Source organism: Heteronotia binoei, chromosome 10, assembly GCF_032191835.1.
Source record: "Heteronotia binoei isolate CCM8104 ecotype False Entrance Well chromosome 10, APGP_CSIRO_Hbin_v1, whole genome shotgun sequence".
Taxonomy (NCBI): Eukaryota; Metazoa; Chordata; class Lepidosauria; order Squamata; family Gekkonidae; genus Heteronotia; species Heteronotia binoei.
In genome coordinates, this window is record NC_083232.1 from 51,757,264 (window position 1) to 51,779,430 (window position 22,167).

The window sequence follows — 22,167 nt, forward strand, 5'->3', positions numbered from 1 at the left end:
TAGAAAAACTTCCATGGAAAAAACGGTTTGAGCAAAAATTGTACAAAAAATTGCAGAAGTCATTTTGAGAGACAGGCTTAATTAATCATCCAAATGTCACAATAGCAAAGTACAAGCAGAACATGGTGGACAAGAAACCAAAATAAACTCTATTAGAAGGATTTTTAGCATCCTGTTTAGGCAAAAGTATTTAAAGAACCCAAGCCCTACCACACCTGCTAAATTTCACATAAAAAGTTACAGTACTTGATTTATTTTGGATTATTCTGTTCAGATGATGGGCAGTGCAATCCTTAACAGAGATAAGACCTTGTAGGTGTATTGACTTCAGTGGATTTAAAGGAGTGTGATTCTGTTTACAACCACTGTAAAGATTCAAAATCTGATGGTGATAGTTACAAAGAGTTGGTCTGTGTCTCTTACATTTTCTAATTGGTGATGGAGTGTGACACATGGTCTGTTCTGCTTACTGTCACCACTTGAGATTTCTGGCCCCCCATAACTCTCAGAATTAGAGTACTGACATAACTAAGGAGTTATCATGAGAAATTAAAAAAACAACACCTAACCTAGAACCCAATGCCAAACAGATTTTGTCACTGTTGGCTCTTCCCACATTATTTACATAGAAGGGGATAGAAAAAGAAGAGGGGAAAGACATGGGATTAAATCCTTTCCCTTATTCCTAACTAGGCAATCAATTCTATCAGAACTGATCACATGTACTGCCTGTTGTAGATGTGTGGTTGCATGTGAACACAATTCAACAAGGGTGTCTGCAACATGTTAGATGTGAAATATGTCAAGTACTCTCATACAATGCACAGCAAGAATGTTTCATGTGGATGAGGGTGGTGGAGTTTAAGATTAGGCTTTCTTTTTATATGGGATTCAATGGAAATCAGTAGTGCAGAGGCACTCCTATGAAGCTTTAGTTATTAGATCCAGCATGTTTTTGTCAGAAAGTATATTCTTGCCAAATTGCCTGACTGTGAAATGTGTAGAGATAAAGATGCCTGAGGATAAATAAAGCAGCAGGAGCTCCACTTTGGGCCATCTTTGTCAAACTAATTTGTGCAGTTTGTAGAAATTGTCACTGTGCTTCAGAACAGAGATTCACAAAGGGTGTTAGAAATGATTCCTTGTCAAAATGAGGGGAATTTTTTTTTTTTGGACTCTAAACTGCAGCTCTTTTCTCCAAACTGAGATATTTTCCCACAAAACTTCCATCTGTAGAATGTTACATTATTAGAACATCTGTTGGGCATTTAAGGATTGGAGGTGGAGCTTCTGGATGCTATGTGCAATAGCATCCAGCCTGAGTCAGTTTGATTTCTGTTGGTTGCAACTTGTGTGCAAGTATCCACCACATATGTCAGTATTAAAGCCTTATATTGATATATCTAATTTTCAATATGGCCCCATCTGTGCATACATCAATCTGGAGATGGGAGCCATGGACAGGCAAAATAGATATTTCAACAAACCTGTGGTTAAGTCTTCCCGAAATAGCAATTGTAGCTTTAAGAAATCTTGCCAGCTCTGGGTTGGAAAATCCCTGGAGATTTTTTTGGGGTAGAGCCTGATGAGAGCAGGTTTTGGGGAGAGGAGGGACTTCAATGGGGTATAATGCCATCGACTCCACCTTCCAAAGATGCCATTTTCTCCAGGTAAACCGATCTGTATCACCCAGAGCTCTGTTGTAGTCCTTGATGATCTCCAGTCACCACTTGGAGGTTGGCAGTCCTACAGCCACAGCTGTATTGCTGGCCTTGGTTTCTGTCAGTAAAAGGCAGAAGAATGGGCAGGGTCCTTTTAGAGCAGTTTTGGCCTCTGAGCAAAAACTCATTAGGACAACCAAAGTGCTACTTGTTAGCACCTGACTTGCATGACTAAACCAGGCCCAGTTGCTTGTTATTGTTCAACAGCAGCCACCCAATGAAAGCCAGTGTGGTACCATGGTTAGACGTTTGGACTAGGAACCCCATTCTGCAAAAAAAAAAAAATCTCAACTGGGTGACCTTTGGCCAATTACTCATTCTGATTACTGAGTTGTCATGAGGATAATATGGAGGAAAGGAGAATTCCGTAAGCTACTTTTGGTTCCCATTGTGGAGAAATGGGATATTAATAAATTAAATTAAATTAATAATAAATATAGCTAATGATAGCGATGTGATACAACATCACCCCAGAGTCAGAAACAACTGGTACTTGCACAGGGGACTATCTTTACCTTTTTAATTATAGGGATCATACAAAAGTTTGATGGGGGTGAGAAGGAGGAGAGGAAGCATAGAAAGAGGATATTGAGGTTGCCAAGAGGAAGGAAAGAATAAATGATGTGGGGAAGGGAAGAGATGACCCCCCACAAGTCTTTGCAAGTTTAGCACCATATAACAGGGCCAGTAGCCAGCCCAGTCCCTGGAACCATGTTGTGTTTTCCCAAGAAGAAGTTGCCAGGGAAGGAAAAGAGGGAAAGCTGAAGAAAGGGGGTAGATGAAAGGTAGGCTGGCTGGTGGGTGGGTGGGATGGAGAGAAGGAAGCAGGAAAAGTGAAGGGGTTTTCAGGGAAGGAAAAGTTGAAATCATGGGAAGGGGAACATGAGATGACCCCACCCACAAGTCCTTGAGGGTTTCCCCCTTGTAATCTATGAAATATGGTTTGTTCATAAATTTAGGAATTAATGATATATTCTGCAGGAAAATGTATCAAATGTAACATATTGCTAAGTTATGAGAAAATTAATGCCACTGCTTTAAGGGTCATAGCTGAAAAGGTTCAAAAGTCTATCACATTTTCATCCCTCCCAAGAAGCGCAAAATTTCTTCATTTTATCCTCATAATAACTCTGTGAGGTTGGTTAGATAAAGTAACCTGTTCAGGTTCTAAAAATCTGGTGATCCCTGTCCTGAGAGAGATCTGGCTGTCCTTAAGTGGCTGTTGCACTTGCCTGGTGGAACTCTCTGCCAGAGAACATCCGGACCCTGCAGGATTTACTACTTTTCAGCAGGGCCTGTAAGGGGTGGATGAGGAGTGTCAAACTCATTTGTTATGAGGGCCAGATCTGACATAAATGAGACCTTGTTGGGTCGGACTATGTTGGGTTGGGCTGACCCATGTGTGTACCTATTTAAGATTATGTAGCAGAGATATAAACTTTATAGAGGACACACACACACACATTTAAAAACATGAAACATGCTTAAAATGTTAGTGCTCATTGGTCTTGTATTTCCCTCATGGGATCCAGGAAACTGGACAAAGGAAGCTGTGACTCCTTCCTTCCCCAGGGGACCAGGAGGGGGAGCAGCCTCAGCCAGTAGAAGGGAGAGAAGCTTGGCTCAGTAGCTCTGCTGTGTGATTGAGAGAGCCTAGAAAAACAAGCTCTGCCTTCCTTCCCAAGGGAGGAGCCTCAGCCAGTGGAGAAAATAGATGTTTTACTCTGCAGATGCTGTCCAATTGAGCAAACCTGGCAAAGCAAGCTTTTATGCAGAAGGAAGCAAGAGAGAGGGAGAAGGAAGCAGATGATAGCCAGTTACCTGGGGGCCTGATAGGAGCCCTCCGGGGACCTGATTCGGCCCCCAGGCTGCATGTTTGACACTCCTGGGGTAGATGTTCTGCCAGGCCTTTGGCTGAGGACAGCAATGGGACAGGAAGCAGTCTAGCACTCTCAGGTCTCCCATGCCTGCTTACCTGCCAATTAGAGGTTTGGAGGCAGCTTTATTTCTATCCAAATTAGTCACCACCTTGGATTTGCTTTATACTGAACTGCACTGTGTTTTTTAAGTTGATTTAATTTAACTTAATATTGTTGTATTACATTCTGATGTGAGCTGCCCTGAGCCCTGCTTACAGGAAAGGGCAGCATAAAAGCCTAAATAATAATAAATAAAATAAAATAAATGACAGACCTCAGCTGATGCAGAGAATTTCATGGCAGAACTTTGAACCCAAGTAGCCCAAGTCTCAGTCTAAACACTGTAAATGCTACCCCACACTGAGTTTGCTTGAAGTCAGCTAAGCATCAACTGGAACCATCAGAATTTCGGTTAATATACATAACTTTTTATGGTCATAAGCAGGAACAATATTGAGGAGTTCAGACTGTAGAGTACAGAAAATATATCTGCTGTCTACTGGTGAAGATGCCCCCAAATTGTTGTCATTTAAATGCAATACTATTATACAGCTCTAATTGACTTGTCATTTGTGGTGCGATAGGGAGGGGTTACAATTAGGAAAACTGAGCAAATAGGGTCCCCATTGTCTTTACACATAGATTTAATTCTGAACTTAAAATAGTGTCTTAATAATAGTAATAAAGGAGAAGAGACAGATTGAATTTTTACTGCGTCTATAAAAAGACAAATGTAATTGTAAGATTAGATTTGCCAAGAACCAGAAAACAACTAATAGGAAATAATTTTTATTCCTCTGAAACACAGTGCTCTTTTTTTGGTCATACTTTACATTATCAAGTTTATTTTTAAATCTGCTGTATATAATATACATTTGTGTTTCCTGTTACCAGTGACTAATTTGTTTAGAGTGTTATGGAGTTCATAGAATGATACATTTTCAGAATTACTGTATGTCTGTGTAAAAGTTCTTAATCCACTGGAAAGCTCCCGTTGCTTGCTTGTCCTGAATAGAGTTTATAAAAATAGATACATTCTAGATAAATTTCACCCTTATGTTAGATTCTTCGCCCTTGTGTTAGATTCTTTAAAAGACAACAACCCTGTTAGTTAGCAAGATGACAATAAAAATGATCTGGACAGACAGCTTTCTGTGTTTGTAATTTCTGGAAATGCCAATGTGCCATCTAAAATGCTTGGATCAACAGCAATGGCAAGTAACAAGAAGTGAAGCAACAAGAAAATGTGTTAGATGAAAAATTGATAGTGCTTTGCTGACACTGTCAGGCCTATACAGTCTGCCAACCATTATTGCTGAGAATCATCTATCAAATTACTGGGGCTTTCTTTGAGCTTCAACTCAATGAAACAAGGTTGCAAATTAGCAACATGGAATGGCTTGCATCCCAGGCTGTGATTCTTTTTTCTTTCTTTTTTCTTTCTTTCTGCTTTCCTCAAAACTTGCTTAAAAAGTATGATAAAGTTTGAGTCCATTGGCACCTTTAAGACCGACAACGTTTTATTCAAGGCATGAGCTTCTGTGTGCATGCACACTTTTTCAGTATGCATGGACACACACAGTATCTGAAGAAGTGTGCTTGCATATGAAAGCTTACATCTTAAATAAAACCTTGTTGGTCTTAAAGGTGCCACTGGATTCAAACTTTGTTCTGCTGCTTCAGACCAACACAACTGCCCACCTGAATCTGCTTAAAAGTATGTAAACTCTAGAGCAAATTTTCTTTATTTTATGTCTGAGAAACAAACAGCACTTAAAATGAAACTTTCCTGTTCACATTGCTGTCTTACTGATGCCATCTGGCTGATCCTTAAGAATCAAAGTGCAATATTATTGCTCCAGATTACAGGATTTTAAATTGGATGCTTGATTTAACTTGAACACCTAGAGGACTGTGAGCCAGATAACAAATATCAATTTGTGCTTACAGCAAACACAAGCAGTATTTTCACAGTGCAATCCAAAGTAGTTACACCTTTCTAAGCCTATTGACTTCAATTGAGAGCCATATTATTTTCACTTTGATTATATATCTGAATGTTAAAGAAGACCCTGGATATTTCTTGGTTTTCCTAACTCAACCATCCTGCACTGATCTGCTTGCACCAAGGAAACTCTGATCAACTACTGAAGCAGAACTTTGATCTTGGTCTTTCTAAATTAAAGAATACAAGGGGTATTTTAGTATAGGGTGGTTTTATTTTGAACTTGTGGACTTGCATTGAGTACCTTATTCCTCAATTATGTGGCTTAGTAAAGAGCAGATGAAGACATATTAATTACACTTATATTAAGTATTACTTATATTAAGTAATGCTTATATTAAGTATTGCTGCTTGCCATTCCCATTTGTCTGATGAAGTCTGCTTAAGAGCATACAAAAGCTTACATTCTAAATCAAACTTAGTTGGTCTTTAAGGTGCACTTGTCTACTGCTTTCTTCTACTGCTTTTTGGTTGTATCACTTAAGATTGTGTTCTCTTCTATGCACAATTTAATTTCTTGCCCAAAGAAAAATAGATATTAGAGGTTCTTCTAGACCAGAGTTCTTGCTGACTCCCTCATTTTCTATACACTTTGAACTGTTTCTAGAAAGAGCAATCTATCACCTGTCCCTGAAGTGGTAATGTTCACACTCAGATCTTACAACCTCATCTGCTGCTTGTGAAAGTTAATAATTTGCAAATTTAAACCCTGTCCTAGTTGACTGGCTAGTTAAATGTGCATGTATTGAAAAAAGCTAGTGAATATAAATTGTAATATACCTTATTTTAAAAGTCCTTACTAAATAATGTGTTTATAGTATTTACAATTATATCAACATGTTTCTTGCATTTACATGCATTTGTTTTGTATATAACTCCTGAAATGAGGTCAGTAGTATAGGGCAAGCAATCTAGGCCCGAGTCTCCTGAATATTTAAGTAGTTGGCATTTCACTCTAATTTGGTGGTGTGGGTTTCTTGGGCAAGAGCCCTAAAACTTTCTGCAACAGCATGGAAGGAATAATGAGATCATTATGTAACGGAATCATGCATTTCACAATTGCTTTACATAACTTTAGTCCCAAAGTCATTGAGTCATCTGCATCACTGAGGTCACGGGAAACCTGACCTCAGTGACCTATCCTTCCTTGTGAGCAAGTCCTAATTTGAACTCAGTGAAACTTGCTTCCAACCCACAACATCCATGAATGCTGGATTTGGTGATACTTAGTGGCATGCAATTTTCCAACCGCCTTGGGTCAGTAGGACATCTCAGCTGCAATCTAGATAATATCCTTGTCAGTGACTTGAGCTGCCAGTCTCTCTCTGGTTAAGTCAGACAGAACAAACATAGGGGGCTGTTAGAATTAGGGGATGGGCATGAACAATAACATGTGATTATGTTCTGTTTGTGGTTTGTGGCATGTGTGGCTAATGAACCGAACTTTTAGCCACCAAACAAATTGGTTTGGTTCATGATGCAGTAGACACACACACACCAGCATCTCCTTGCTGGTGCTTTCTTGTTCTCTGGCTTGCACTGGATAAGCAGAACAACAACAACAAAATCATTATTTATTTATTTATTTATTTATATTGTACTATCTTAGAAACAACAGTGCAGCTGGAATAAATTTGGGGTAGAAAAGGATTGTGTGATATCTCTAGGGGGGATTGATTAATGAGAACAGGAATTGAATTGCCTGGTATTAGATATGCTGAGTGCTTTGTCCCACAAGCAACTTTCTGATATTGCCCTTCTTCTTTTTCCTGATGATATTCCTAAAAGATCTCTAGAGATCTCATCCTGTACATTTAAAACACTACTATCCTATCTCCCCAAATTTTTCACTTACAGGTATCCCACCAAATCAGTCTATACTCCTTCCCTGTCACTATATTGATATATATATATATTAGTCAATATATCATATTATAGAGGATCCTCCCCATCTGGACCTGGTCACTACCCAGCACCACCCATTTTGCTGAACGTTTCTTGAGAATTTGCCACCAGGCATTATGATGCTTTCCAAACATAAACCCTATGGCTGTTGGTAACAGGGCAGCTGAGATGGAGGATGCCTAACCAGCTGCCATGCTCATGATAACTTCGGCAAACAAAATGACAAGCCAGTTTACGGAGGCAATGATGTGTTGACACTGAGCTTCCAAAGAAACAAACCAATGTGCTAGGGACGCAGCTATGTGGTAATGTGGCATGCTTCCAGGAAGCAAAAGTAAACCACAGAAGTAAATTAGTGACAAAAAATAGCAAAACAGTTTAAGAAGAGTGTGTGAACAAAAAAAGTAGTTGAAAATAGCTGTTGCCTTTTGCAGATAGGTTCACATGTGGGGAGAAGGAGGAGTTCAATTCTAAATCACAATGATATCACTGACATCAGTCAAGTGACAGGGAACTACCTTAACCTTTTACCTTTGCTTTTTCCTTAGGTGCTCATCATCATAGTTTTAATGATCAATAAAAAGGTAAGGGTAGTCCTCTGTGCAAGCACCAGTCGTTTCCGACTCTGGGGTGACATTGCATAGCAACATTTTCACAGCAGACCACAAAAAAGAAAAAGTCCTGATCTTAACTATAGGCCTAAACTAGTTAAATTATAATAAAGAAAACAGCCTGATAGGATGGCTGTTTAATTACCAACTATTTATCTAGTGACCCCTGCCATAATACAAGTGTACAGACAACATCAGGAAGATCACCGCCGTTTAAACTATAGAATGATCCAGACATTTGGAACTGGTTTTAGATTGTTGTTTTAAATCAATGTATAACTTAAATGTTGTTTTAAATTACCTTATACGGTATATTTTATATTGTATAATTTTATCGAACTCTTGTCAGCCGCCCTGAGCCTGCCTAGGCGGGGAGGGCGGGATATAAATAAAATTTATTATTATTATTATTATTACTTATAGATTATGCTGGCATAATATACAACAAACAATCTTATTTTGTGATCACTTTTGAGAGACAGAAGGGACCACAGGTTTCCTTTTCTTTTAGTATTCATGTGAGGAAATGGTCTTGTGAAAAGGACTGTCCAAACGGTAAGAGTGTATAATGTCTGGGATGTGAAGAGTACTATGTGCATGCCATATAAGCATGTCTAGGCATGTATGGAAAAATGACTGGTGTCCCCTACTTGTTGCATCTTAGTGTGTCACATGGAAAGGAGGGTTTGAGGAACTATCCAAGTTCCACAGGGCCTGTAAGATGGAGCTCTTCCACCAGGCTTTTATTTAATCTAGCAGGTGTCCTATGAAGCCATCGCTCTCCCAGCATACAGCACCCTGCACCCTACCAACAAGGTGCGCAAGCTGTGTTGAAAGCTTCCAGCCTACACGGTGTTGTGTGGTTTGTTTTTCTGACTACTGCTCTCAAATCTGATTGATATTTTTGTAGTGATGATGTTTTGAAGTGATTCATTTTAATGTTGTTTTAATGTTGTAAGCCACCCTGAGCCCACTTACAGGATAGGGTGGGGTACAAATTGAAAAATTAAATTAAATAGTCGGAAATGAGGTCAGAAATGCCTAGGCAGGGTGAATGGTTCCTTTCATGTGTAACTTTTCTGGACCCTTACAATTTTTCCGGCAGTTATGGAAGAGAAAAATACCAACAAACATACACAGAAGCCATTCTCTTGACTAAGGCAAGGGTTATTTTTGATGGATTTGGATTGTCAAAGAAGCGTAGTGAGGCAAGGTACCTTGGCAACACAATAGAGCCAGTTTGGTGTAGTAGTGTAGTGGTTAAGAGTGGTATACTCTAATCTGGAAAACTGGGGTTGATTCTCCACTCTTCCACATGCAGCTGCTGGCTTCAATGCATACAGGTCTTTATATAGAGCTACTTCTTCACATGTGGTGTATGTTGGGGAAAAAGGTAAGCAACACAGCTGCTACTTTACTACCACTTGGGAAACATATAAGCCACCCCATGGCAATAGTTCATTGCTGAACCTTCTCAACAACAAGTTGCTAAAAGTGTAGGTTTGAGGGCAAGAACTCCATTGCTGGTGTGGTGTCTTCACATATACTTGCGTGGCTTAGCACTGTGATGCCACTAATGTCCACAACCCTCAGCAGAGATCATAGCATATACGTCTGTTTACAATGCCAACTAGCTGGCAGCATAATGACAACTTCTAAAGCACTCAAGTAAATCTGAAGGTTAATTCCATATTTATCTTGGCTTATTTTTATCTTGCCCATAGAATAAGATAGCAGTGTGAAAGATGTACAGGTTCCTTGTAAGGAAAACCAGTTTTCTTTGAACAATGACAGTTAGTCAGTTGGCAGGACAATGCAGAAAAGAGTGGGTCTGCTGAAGTATTAAAAACATCATAGAGGCCAAGATATATTTCAAGTATGTAATACTGTTGGCACATTGTTGTAGATTTGACACAGGATCTTGAATTTGTTCCGCTCAGACTCTCCGGTTTCCTACAGAGGACTGACTTGAAACTTAAATGCAGGACAGGAGGTCAATCAGTTTTCTCACTTCTTAGTGCTCACTAAGTGAAGAAGAGCTTCTTTGAGTGCCTGAAATCAGGAGACTTTCATGATTGGGCTACTAGGATTTGTTTGCATGTACCCAGCGGTCACTTTGTAGAAAAATAGGTGGTGGAGCTCATCCAGGGATTGTTATGCAGCTGCACGTACTATTCAATGGACACGGAAGTGGAACTCTCAGAAGGAGGAGATGGAACTCTCAGAAAGGTTCAGGAGTTGCACTCCTGTGAGCTCCCACTGAATCTGAGGCCTGCATGTACCCAAAGAATACAATAAAGGGATTCATCTTCAGGCTGCCAGCTCTTCCACTTCATAGGTGGCATTTCTGTGCCTCTTAGTGATAGCTTAGAAGTATGTGGTTCTTGAGAAGTATGTGGTTGTCTCTATTTCCCTTTCAGATGCTTGGGCGGTGGGGGGGGGCACCCTTGAACTTCAAAGTTCTGATCACTGTTTACCTTTATTTACTGCTGATTTTTGAAGTATATACTAACATTTACAGAAATTATGATGGGGGAATCCAACTGAAAATAGAGCTTTGGGGAGGGACTGTGGCTCAGTGGTAGAGCATCTGCTTGGTAAGCAGAAGGTCCCAGTTTCAATCCCCAGCATCTCTGACTAAGAAGGGTCCAGGCAAATAGGCATGAAAAACCTCCGCTTGAGACCCTGGAGAGCCACTGCCAGTCTGAGTATACAATACTGACTTTGATGGACTGAGGGTCTGTTTCAGTTTAAGGCAGCTTCATATGTGCATGTGCAGGGACTTTTTTCATTTATCTCTCCAGGTAGTAGTTCCAGAAGCCCCCCTCCCATTCACAGATTGAGGGTACTCTGGAATGATGCAAAAGGAACTGCAAAGTGATACTGCTAGACAGGACTTTTTTGTAGCAGGAACTCCTTTGCATATTAGGCCACACATCCCTGATGTAGCCATTCCTCCTGGAGCTTACAGTAGGCCCTATACTAAGAGCCTGTAAACTCATGGAGGATTGGCTACATCAGGGGTGTGTGGCCTAATATGCAAAGGAGTTCCTGCTACAAAAAAGCCCTGCTTTTAAATGAAGGGGGAAAAGCCAACACTTTCGCCATTCAAAATCATTCAGTATGTTTTAATTTGTTAAAGTGATTGTGCCATTTTTGTGGTCGCCATTTAATTAATGCTTAACCAGTGCTGTCATTGATAAAGCATATTCCATCAGTTGGCAGAACCCCTTCCCCTCGGTGGATGTGGACTTGAAGATGTGGGCAGAATTCTTGGAAGTTTGAGACCTACTGCCTGCATATATGACCCTTGCCCCTCCTGGTTGCCTTAATTTGCTGGGATGGGGGGCTGGCAGACTATGAGAAAGGGAGTTCAGAAGAAACATTGTATTTTCACAGCACACCACAACCCACAGCAATGAACTCCACCATTGGAGGGGTGGCCATGCATCAATTATTTCTGTCCCACAGCAGCAAATCTGTATATCCAGAAAGAAAGAAATGGACTGCTGAGGCAGCAGTGAATATATTAGCAGGGCTAATGGAAGTGATTCCTTCCTAAATTTCTGCCATCAACTTGGGACTGAGCCAGTTCCAAAAGTAATTAATAATCGTAATGTACACAACCCCAAACCTATCAGCAGCTTGCTAATGCAGGTAATCATCAGAACCTGTAACCTCTCACATACTTCCACCCCCCAAAATCTGATTGGTCCTTAAAGTGCTACTCAAATCTAGCTGTTCTATTGCAAACTAACACAGCTGCCCTTTGAAACTATTATATGTCCAGTTATCTTTCTGGAAGGATGTCTTCTGCATTGTTGTCTTGGGATGGATGTAAAGATTCTGCTACTAAGGGCGGCATCTTCCTTCAGTGCAGTGATCATTCTGGCTGTGCAAAATGCCAGTTTCTTTGGAGGAAGACTCCAAAGGACCTTTGGGTCCTGCCCATCTTCAGCTTGGCTTTGCATTTTTTATGACTGCCTAGAATATAGGCCACTTAATTGGTCACCAAGAAGTTTAGGTGTGTAGTTCTTTTAGGGAACACATTAAAGTCCTGGGATTTTTTTTTAAAAAAAAACCTTAATGGTGAAGAATTGTAACTGTGAATGAGTGGGTCATTAAGCTGATACATTAGGAAAGGCTTTTTAAAATGTAGTGTCACTTTGATGACCCTACAATTTTCCCTGTTCTTTTTAAAAAACAATCATGTATATGTGCTTTATTTGTAACATGTTCCTGTTTCAGTATCTGGAATATGTCAGATTGAGCTGTGAGTGCAGAGAAGTCTGGAGGAAGGGAAGGAAGGAGAGATTTTCACTCAAATTGTGGGGTTCAGTTTGCCCCCCCCGCCAATGCAGCTAGATTTCGCAGTGCTCAGGTAACTTGTGTTGTTCCCGGCGAGGCTTATTATATGGCAGAACGGATGTAAGAAAATCCATCTCTCCACTTTAAACATGATAAGCCTTTGTCAAATACAATGCAATTAATGCTAAAAATAGAATGCCGCCTGTGATAAGGCTGTGACTTGAAGGGGGATGAGCCACCGTCCAAATAAAAAAAGGCTTATCTGCAGGGCCGGAGAAGTCAGCCTCCACTGAGCTGTCAGTTTGCTGATTGCCATTTCTCTGTGAGTTTGATGAAATATTCATGTCTTTGCTCTGCTCTCTCCAAGCACTATTGATTTCTTGTATAAACGCTGCTAAATTTAGTCTAGACAAATGGAATGTGGGTTGCTGCAGAATAAATTGGATGAAAAGGCTGGGATCTTGCTGTCCGCTTTCTTTTCTTGGGCTAGGACAATTATTTATAATCAAGGGTAGTTTTTGGAACTTAAGGGTGATTTTTTGCAATTTTGTGATTAGTACAAAAGCCAGGAGTTGGCGCAAGATAATACCCTCTGGGTCAAAAACTAGGCATGCAAATTACTCCCTAGGATTCACAATAGCTGTTCTGAATTTTTTTTTTAAACCCTCTATCTGTTTATTGATAGAAAAAGTACAAGGCACTCAACACCTCCCCACCATTTTTTTCTTTTCCTGGTTCATAAGCTTAACAATACTGATGCAAGTGTGTGTGTGTGTGTGTGTGTACACACACACACACACACACACACACACACACACACACACATATATATATATATATATATATATATAAAGAACTCTGCATTTGTATTGCATGTTCTTGTTTGAAGAGCTTACAAATCATGTTACTGCCTAACGTTCCTATTAGATTTTGAGTTCCATCTTCTCTGTCGTGATCTATTTGAGAAAATGTAAATTAAACAAGAAAAGCAAATGTTCTATTTTGTGTGTGTGGGGGGGGTTTAATAGAGAAGAATCTTACTGTCCAAATCCACATTTCTCTGATATGTACATCTGGACACTGAGCCTAATGAATAGTTTTTGTTTTGCAACAGCTGGCTGATCTACTTGTGTACTACTGCCCTCTACTGGATGAAATGTCACTTCCATTTTGCTCCATGGGTCCTATTCTGCTCACAATTTTCTTTTGGGGCAAACAATATGGAGAATTCTGATTTTATGGCTAAATCAATGACAGTTGGAATGAATTCTAAAATGTTTCAGTGGTAAACTTCCCACTGATCTTCATTATGGAGTTGCTGGTCCCCATTAGGGAGTTGCTGGATGATCCACGGGTTGTATAAATGAAAAGTCAACTCTTATCCCTTGTGATACTGTGCTATTGGACTTAATTATGTTCTGTGTTACTGCCATAATTTGAGGCAAGGAGACAGCCTTTCCAAATGACAAATGTGGGACTACTCTGCTGATTCAATTTTAGTTTGCATGGTTCTTAACTAAGGCTGTTTCGTGATATTCCTGGTTGTGAGCTGCACTTAAAGGTAGTGCTCTCATTGGGAACAAACACTGCAGCACCATAACAGAAACCTTCATGCTTCTTTATCCTTCCGAGAAGTAGAGGGAAAAACCAACACAGATTTTGTTCTCCCCAAACCTTGCTAGCATACTGTAGCTCAGTCCTCTGTCTAAATATAGAACCATAATGGTTTGGCTTGGATGTCAAAGTAGGAAGAGTGCAGAGGAGTGAGTGAGAGAGAGAGTGTGTGTGTATGAGAGAGAGTTACCCTTTCTAAAATCTTATTTGTGTTCCAGACGTTGTTCCTATTCATGGAAACCAGGCTGAAATCCTGCCTTTGGCAATAAACCCCTTTCCAAGCCTTAGACATACTTCCCTCACTTCTGAGAACCTGAATTTAATTCCTCATCAAAGAGTGTTTTTGCTCTGGAAATGTTCCCACCCTCACATCCCCCTCTTTCTCCCTACCTCCCACAGTGCTGGGAAGTGTCACCACAGCAGTTCCTGTCCTGAAACATGCTTGTAGCAAGCTGTGAGAAAGTGTCTAGTGGCTGCAGAAAATTAATTAATTGGATAATTAAAAGTTCCCCTGAACCCTGAAGTATCATTGCACAGAGAAGGCTACCCTCTGCATCTCTGTTTACGCTGCTGCTGTAAGTAGTGTCCTTCCAATCAGTCTCTGCTGAGGTGGCAGTTTGGGTGGCTAATTCGGTTGTAGATCTGCAGTGGGTGTGATCAGAGCGCTCAGTCACTTCAGATGCAGGTTTACCCAGTTTTCCAGGAAGCTTGCTGTGGCATTTCCCCTTGAGTCCTGGCTGTTGCTTCACTTGCTTTCAGTTGGGAGGCGTAGCTGGCTCCTGTAGAAGCATTGGGGGGGGGGGGGGGGGTGTCCTGTGCATAGTGGAGGAGACCTAAGCAGAAATGAGTAGGGCCAAGCTGAAGTTGCTGATTGCCCTTTCTCTGCTAAGGGATGAAGACACAGGACAAGCATCTGACAGGAGAGGCTTTCAGATGAAGAGCCCAGGGAAGTGGAGGGAAGTGCCAGAAGCAAGGTCTACGAGTACCTGTTTGGCCACAGCAGCCGCCAAATGAATTCCTATCTGTAGCCCTGACTCCTCCAGCCTCCCTTCTATCCTTCTGTCCTGATATCCCAGGGAAGCCTGATCTCGTCAGAGCGCGGAAGCTAAGTGGGCTGATCCTGGCAAGTACTTGGATGGGAGACCTCCTTGGAATACCAGGACCGAGAAGCAGAGGCAGGCAGTATCAAGCTGCTTCTCTGAATGTCCTCCATGTCCCAGTAGGGGTCGCCAGAAGTCTTCCAAGCATGTATGTACACACACACAAAATACTAAAAATACTAAAAACAAAAGGGAGAAGGCTCCTGAGGCTGTGAAGCATTAGACTGGGGACCTTGTCCCACAGTAAGATTCCTACAAGTAGGATTCCTGAAGTACCCATAAGAATGAGAAAAAGAAAATAGAACTGTTGAGAGCTGTTGACAAGTGAATGGGGAACTTACAAGAGAGGCAACTTACAAGGCACAGCTCAGTCCATCTGGGCTCACGTATACACCCTCTCCAGAAGTTTCATAGTAGACTTTTCTACTACTAGGGATCTACTTCTACTAGGGACAGGTAGTTCTTACTTTTATAGATTATGAGGCAAGCCTCAAGAGTGGGGCAGTGAAGCACACTTCCAGTTTCACTGAATGCCATCCCTGGCTAGCAGGTGGAACACTGTCTTACACCAATAAGGGAAGTCATTGCTGTATGCATGTAACTCAAGAGCAGTGGAAACCATAAAACCTTTTAAAGGTAGCTGCTGAATAGAATACATTCAGTAGCTAGCATGAACATTATGCATCATTCACATTATGCATCATTCACAGTGACAAACGAAGAAAATCTCGTTAGATTGGGGGGGTCTTTAGTACATAGTGTAAATTTAGCCTTGTCTTCATTATTTCTAAAACTTTTAAATGTCAGGAAAGCCTTGTGGGATTCAGACCAAGCATCCATTTAGACTAGCATCTCACTTCAAAGAGTGGCTTGCCAGATGCTTCCTGGAAACCCACAAGAGGGCTTTGAAGGCAAAACCCTCTTGTTAGTTCTCCAACTAGCCATGGATGGTCCTGTTTTCCTCCATGAGTTCCTCTCAGTTCTTTCTAAAACCATCTAAGCCAGTGGACTTCTGCCCATTGTATGATAGCAGATTCTGTAAGCTAATTTAGTGCTGCGTGAAGAAGTGCTTCTGTTTGTCACTCTTTGTTTTCCTCCATGAGTTCCTCTCAGTTCTTTCTAAAACCATCTAAGCCAGTGGACTTCTGCCCATTGTATGACAGCAGATTCGGTAAGCTAATTTAGTGCTGCGTGAAGAAGTGCTTCTGTTTGTCACTCTTTGTTCCACAGCCTATCAGCTTCAGCAGCTAACCCCAAGTTCCAGACGCAAGGGAGAAAAATGTGTCTCTACCCTCTCTCCACACTGCTTGGATTCTTGTAAACTTCTGACATGACAATATCTTTTCTACTTTTTTCTTTTTGCTCTTACCTATTGATAGAAGTGAAGTCAGAAGTACCACTGGGATTAGAACCAATCACACCATTAGACTTGCGAACAGATCTCAGGATGATGGTTCCCATGGTGGACCCAATTCTGCGGGAAAAGCAGCTGCAGCAGGAGCTGCTACTCATCCAGCAGCAGCAGCAAATTCAGAAACAGCTCCTCATCGCAGAATTTCAGAAACAGCACGAGAACCTGACCCGACAGCACCAAGCACAGATCCAGGAGCACATAAAGGTAGAAAGGTGTTTCTTCTCTCTCCCCCCCCCCCTCAGATTCCACCATAATGAGATTAATGTTGAAAGACTAATGGTGAGGAATGGGCAGGCTCATGGGAAAGCTTTGTTCAGTAACTGAGCTTGAACTATGACTTTTAGACATGAGCACAGCATGCAATGAAAGTGGATGCGGATGATGCTTTGGCTCTCTTTTGTAAAGAATGTCTTCAGGAGCACACAGTAAATGATACTATCTGAACTTGTTGGTCTTATAGCAAGCCTCCCCCCCCCACCCCCTGAACAAGAGATTCAGAATCACAATATCCTGAAAACCTTCTAGCCTATTAGGGAGCTCAGTTAGTGCCATGTTGATTTTTTGAACGTGTGTGTTTCGTCTCTGCTAAAATCACAGCTCATGAGGCCCATTTTTACTTCACTGTCATATGAATAATTTATGCTATACAGTTTGTATTGAGAACGGCAGCCAGATCTGTGAAGTGTTTAGCTCATAAAATAAAAGTTGTGACTTTTGGAAGTTCTGAGCACCCTTCACTAAGGTGTATGATTGCCAAAGATACGCAAACATGCTTGGCTCCCACATTGTCTTCCATTTTGTTCATATATAATATCTTTGGGCTGTCTGTTACTGTTGGACTGCCTGCACACATAAAAATGGAAATAGCTAAAGTGACATTTTATATTGCCTCCCAAATAAGAATAAAATTTAACTGTGGACTTTCAGTGAATCAGTGCACATGGATGTTTGACTGCCTCTTGTGCTTTCTGTTTGTTGCACACAAAACTGTAAGTAGTTGGATGTGCAGAATTTCTTGTTGCTTGAAGACAGCAGTCAGAGCTGATGGCCGCTGTGATGAATGTGCAGAAAGTGCCCACAAAAGTCTGGCTGTTAGAAGAAGAACCACTAAGGGAAGCCACATTTACTATGCTGTATCACTTTTAATGGCATATTTCTCTTTAAAAAACAAGAGGAACACTAAACTAGAAGACAAACATGAAATTAAATAATAGAGATTGATTTTCAGCCCTGGTCTGTTAAAGTTAAGCATTTGGTCAGCACTGAGTTCCCACTGATTTAGTGGGGCTAACTTTTGAATGAACATGCATAAGATCAGGCAGTAAGTTCCACTGAAATGAATGGCACATGAGCTGTAACTAACGTGTCCCATTTTGTTTGATGGGACCATGATGCTTGACTTTAATTGGAATGTAGCCACCGTCAACAAGTAGAATGAAGTTGGTTTGGCTTGTGATTTCTCATGACTTTGTCATCTTTGCAAGTTACAACAGGAACTCTTGGCCATTAAGCAACAACAAGAACTCCTTGAAAAAGAGCAGAAGCTGGAGCAACAGAGGCAAGAACAGGAACTGGAGCGGCACCGCAGGGAGCAGCTTCCTCCAATCAGAAGCAAAGAAAGAAGCCGAGAAAGTAAGATCTGCTTAGCCAAGGCCCAGTTTCTGTTGGCCCGCTGCTGCCTATACCACTCCTGCCAACTATTAGCAATCAGAATTTATCAGCCATTGCATATCTTAAAACATGGCCTGTCAATGGAGTTCTGTTTGGATTCACTGTGCACCAGTTTCATCCTGTCCATGAACTGCATTGCTAGGATTTGCACACATCTATATATCATTTGTTTTCATGTGTTCATTGGTATGCAGCTACTCTTTACATAACTCTGTAGCTTGGTGTGTGAATGTTAACTGACTCAAGCCCCTCTTACTGTGTCTTTATGGCAAATAAATTCAAAAAAAAAGGACAAGACTGGAATGTGATACTCACTAGGGGGAGGCAGATACATATAATTCCCCTCAGATATGGGAGTGGAACTCAAAATAGTTCCTCTGCTTCAGAATGCTAGTTGAGGAAGTAACCAGTTGGAACCACCCAACAGATTTGTTGTCAATAAAAAATATCTGGGGATAATGAAATGTGTGTTAATTTTCAACAAAATAGAAGACTTTATGGCATACTAAAAAGAGATGTTTAGCTTATATGAGAAATCATATACACTAAGCAGTAACATGCCACCAAGTTCTGAGACCAGATTCTCTGGGCTCTGTAGTACTTTGCTGTTCACACTGGCACATGTGCTTCATGGCAGATGTCTCCAGTTTGCACTGTGCTTTTGAAAACTCTCCTCTGCAATCATGATATAATGTTCAGACTCTAATCGGCATGTGGTTGTGGCTGTCTCTTCCTTTCCATGTGAAGGGTGTGCATGCCCTTTGCTAATTAATCATGGATAATTGTGTCTTTGCATTGAAAGAAGAAGCTCATATAGTCGGTGAGAGTCTCTTCTGACATCAGGGCCATTATCTGCAAATTTTCCAGAAACTGTTCCACAGTTATTTATTTACTTAAAATTTTCGTGCTGCTCTTCCTCCTGAACAGGACTCCAGCACCATATAAGCAAATCAGATACATTCATACAACCATTATCCATTCCCCAAAATAAGAGCCATCTAATTAGGTTTAGCACTTCTGGGTTGGGAAATATCTGGAGATTTTGGAGATGGAGCATAATAAGGAGGGCAGAGTTTGGGGTATAACACCACAGAGTCCATCTTCCAAAGCAGCCAGTTTCTTAAGGTGAACTGATTTCTGTCACCTGGAGATCAGCTGTAATAGCAGGAGATTTGCAGACACCACCTGGAGATTGGCAACCCTACATCAAATCAACAATAAATTAAACCTCTTCTTTACCCCAATGCCTGTTTTAAAAGCACTGTCTGATTATTGTTATTTTTACCATCTATGAGGAACTCTTCTTGCAAATGCTTCTTGGAAGAAGCCATATCACTGCATTGATTTCAGTGAAGCTATGCCAGACAATCTCCTTGTGGATTTAATATGCTATCTACAGTTGCCCGAACCAAATCAAACTCCTTGCTACAGAATTTATAATTTGAATGGAGTCTGTGGATGCAAACCTTATTGGCACATGGCAGGGAGGACTTTGAAATGCTTTTTGTGAATGTTGTTTCTGCTCAACAAGCAATTTATGTCCCATGTGGATTGCATACTTTTGGGGGGTGATCTACAGTGGTGTGGCAAAAATGCCCTAAACCTCATGGTGAGCCAGTGCATATAAATAGCTTATTGAGCGAGACCATCGTTATAAGGAACAACTGAAAGTGATCTCCACTTGGCATCCATTTTGTCGACTTTGGCTTTTAGCTTCAGATCATCCAGCAATTATAAAATTACAGTTTTGCAGGAAGCCACCTTGAACCACTTCAAGGGGCAGAGAGAAGTCAGGAGAAGACAGTTACAAAGTGGTATGAGTATTGCTTGATTCCACAGAAATCATCTTTTTATGGGTAAATCAAAGCAATGCACAATAGAATATATACTTTAATAAGCCTCTTCACCTGTATGATATTTTTATGAATTAGGTCCAGAAATTGTAGAGAAGACAGAAGGCCTAATTTAAACCAAATTCAATATAATGGCTCTTTCATTGGACTTTTGGACCAGGATCAAAAGAACCAAGTTGCATGGAGAGGCATCATTTGATTAGAACTATTGCTTGACTGTCATTTTCACATTTTTTCTGACAATAACTGATGGATGTATTCCTAAAAATGAATTGTCAGCACTCCATCTTATTAAACCATTTTAAACACTTCTGTATGTTCTAGGAGCAGTGGCCAGTACAGAAGTGAAGCAGAAACTTCAGGAGTTCCTATTGAGTAAATCAGCAACAAAAGACTCTCCAGCCAATGGGAAGAACCATTCCATTAGCCGGCACCCTAAGCTTTGGTACACGTATGTTCATCTTTCTTCTATCTTGAACCTGGCTTAGCAGGCAGTGTGGTCTGAGCGGGAATGCACAGGAATGCAGTTTCAGCTGACTTGGTGTCAGGGTTGTGACCTAACATGCAAATGCACTCCTGCTGGGCTTTTTCTAAAAAAAAAAAAAACACTGTGCAAAACAATGGTGATGTCAGTGGGTGTGATCTAATATGCATATGAATTCCTGCTGGGTTTTTTTTCTTTTTTTAAAAAAAGCCCTGTGGCTTAGCATTGTCTGATCTGACTGGAAGTGGCTTTCCAGGTCTTTCCCCTACTATCTAGAGGTCTTTTACACCCCCTGCTATCTAACATTTTCAACTGGAGATCTTGCGAACTGAACCTCTGCCCTTGTACAGGCAAAGCATCTATACCATCACTGAACCATGGCTCCACCTCAAAATCTCTAGTCTTCCTTAAAGCATCTGCCTAAAAGGATACTGGAAACTTGCATTCCAATGAAAGCTAAAAGCCTAACTAATAGTTAGTAGATTTTTGCAATCTCCATATGCATGTTGTAAACATAAATATGTTTTTTTTTATTTTTTACATTTTTATCTCACCATTCCTCCAATAAACAAAAATGTCCCAGTGCAATTTTATCTTCACAACCCCATAAAATACATTAGGCTAACACACTGGACTTTACAGCTGAGGGAGAGCTTGAATCATGTCTCCCTGATCCTAGCCCAACTTTCTTAGCAGTAGTGGTACTGGTAGTAGTAGTAGTACTAATAATAGTAATAATAATCTTAGTAGTGATAATAATAACCATTAATCAAAAATGGGTATCAAAAAGAGACTTCCCACAGGCAAATACTTTATATTCCACATTTCAGTTTTAAGGCTATGGCCAATAAATCCATTACCACTGAAGGAAGGAAGGATCCAAGCTTTCTTAATTTCTTGTATATTTCTGTAATAATGTGGAAGATGTAAAAAAGATTTCCAGCTCTATCTTGAAGGTTCTTTTGATTCATGTAATTAAATCTTTATGTATTCAGAATGCAAATAGGAGCTGGTCTTTATTAATCTGGTATAGATTAGAAAGCATGACATTGCTCATCCAGTGGCAAATATTGTCTGCACTATCACAGCATTTATCCAGCATGTCTTTTGTAAGCTGCTTGGAAAAAATGATCCTATAAAACAGATTGTTGCTTTTTTTGTAAAATCAGAGCTATTGTATGAAACATTCACTTCTGCCCACTTGGAGAAAACAAGATGCATTGCAAATGCAGCTGAGAGATGTGTTCAGCATGGTTTCTGAGTCACAAGTTAGCTATGAATTGACCATTTATGTGTTGCTTCTGTAGGGCTGCCCACCATACCTCATTGGATCAAAGTTCTCCACCCCTTAGTGGGACATCTCCTTCCTACAAATACACATTACCAGGAGCACAAGACGCCAAGGATGATTTCCCACTTCGCAAAACAGGTGAGTAGAAACAGCTTGTGTTAAACTCCTAGCCATTTCATTATCTAGAATGTGGCTTGATTTCACTCCTGCGTCCTAGTGGACATTAACAAGATTGGCAAATATTGAAAGGGGAGTTCATACTGGCTTTGTA

At 40.7% G+C, this 22,167-nt stretch overlaps 1 protein-coding gene across 4 annotated transcripts in view; it reads left to right on the forward strand.

Annotated features, from left to right (window-relative positions):
* The window catches only part of HDAC9 (histone deacetylase 9), a 689,984-nt gene that overhangs the window by 331,551 nt on the left and 336,266 nt on the right, over positions 1–22,167 (forward strand). For 3 of the 4 annotated variants that reach the window (XM_060248614.1, XM_060248615.1, XM_060248617.1), the window contains 4 exons: positions 16,563–16,801; positions 18,082–18,229; positions 20,446–20,572; positions 21,913–22,034. In XM_060248614.1, coding sequence (XP_060104597.1) covers positions 16,563–16,801; positions 18,082–18,229; positions 20,446–20,572; positions 21,913–22,034 — 636 coding nt within the window. Of the gene's footprint in view, positions 1–12,649; positions 12,792–16,562; positions 16,802–18,081; positions 18,230–20,445; positions 20,573–21,912; positions 22,035–22,167 lie in introns of those variants that run through there. The other variant, XM_060248618.1, reaches the window with a different exon arrangement.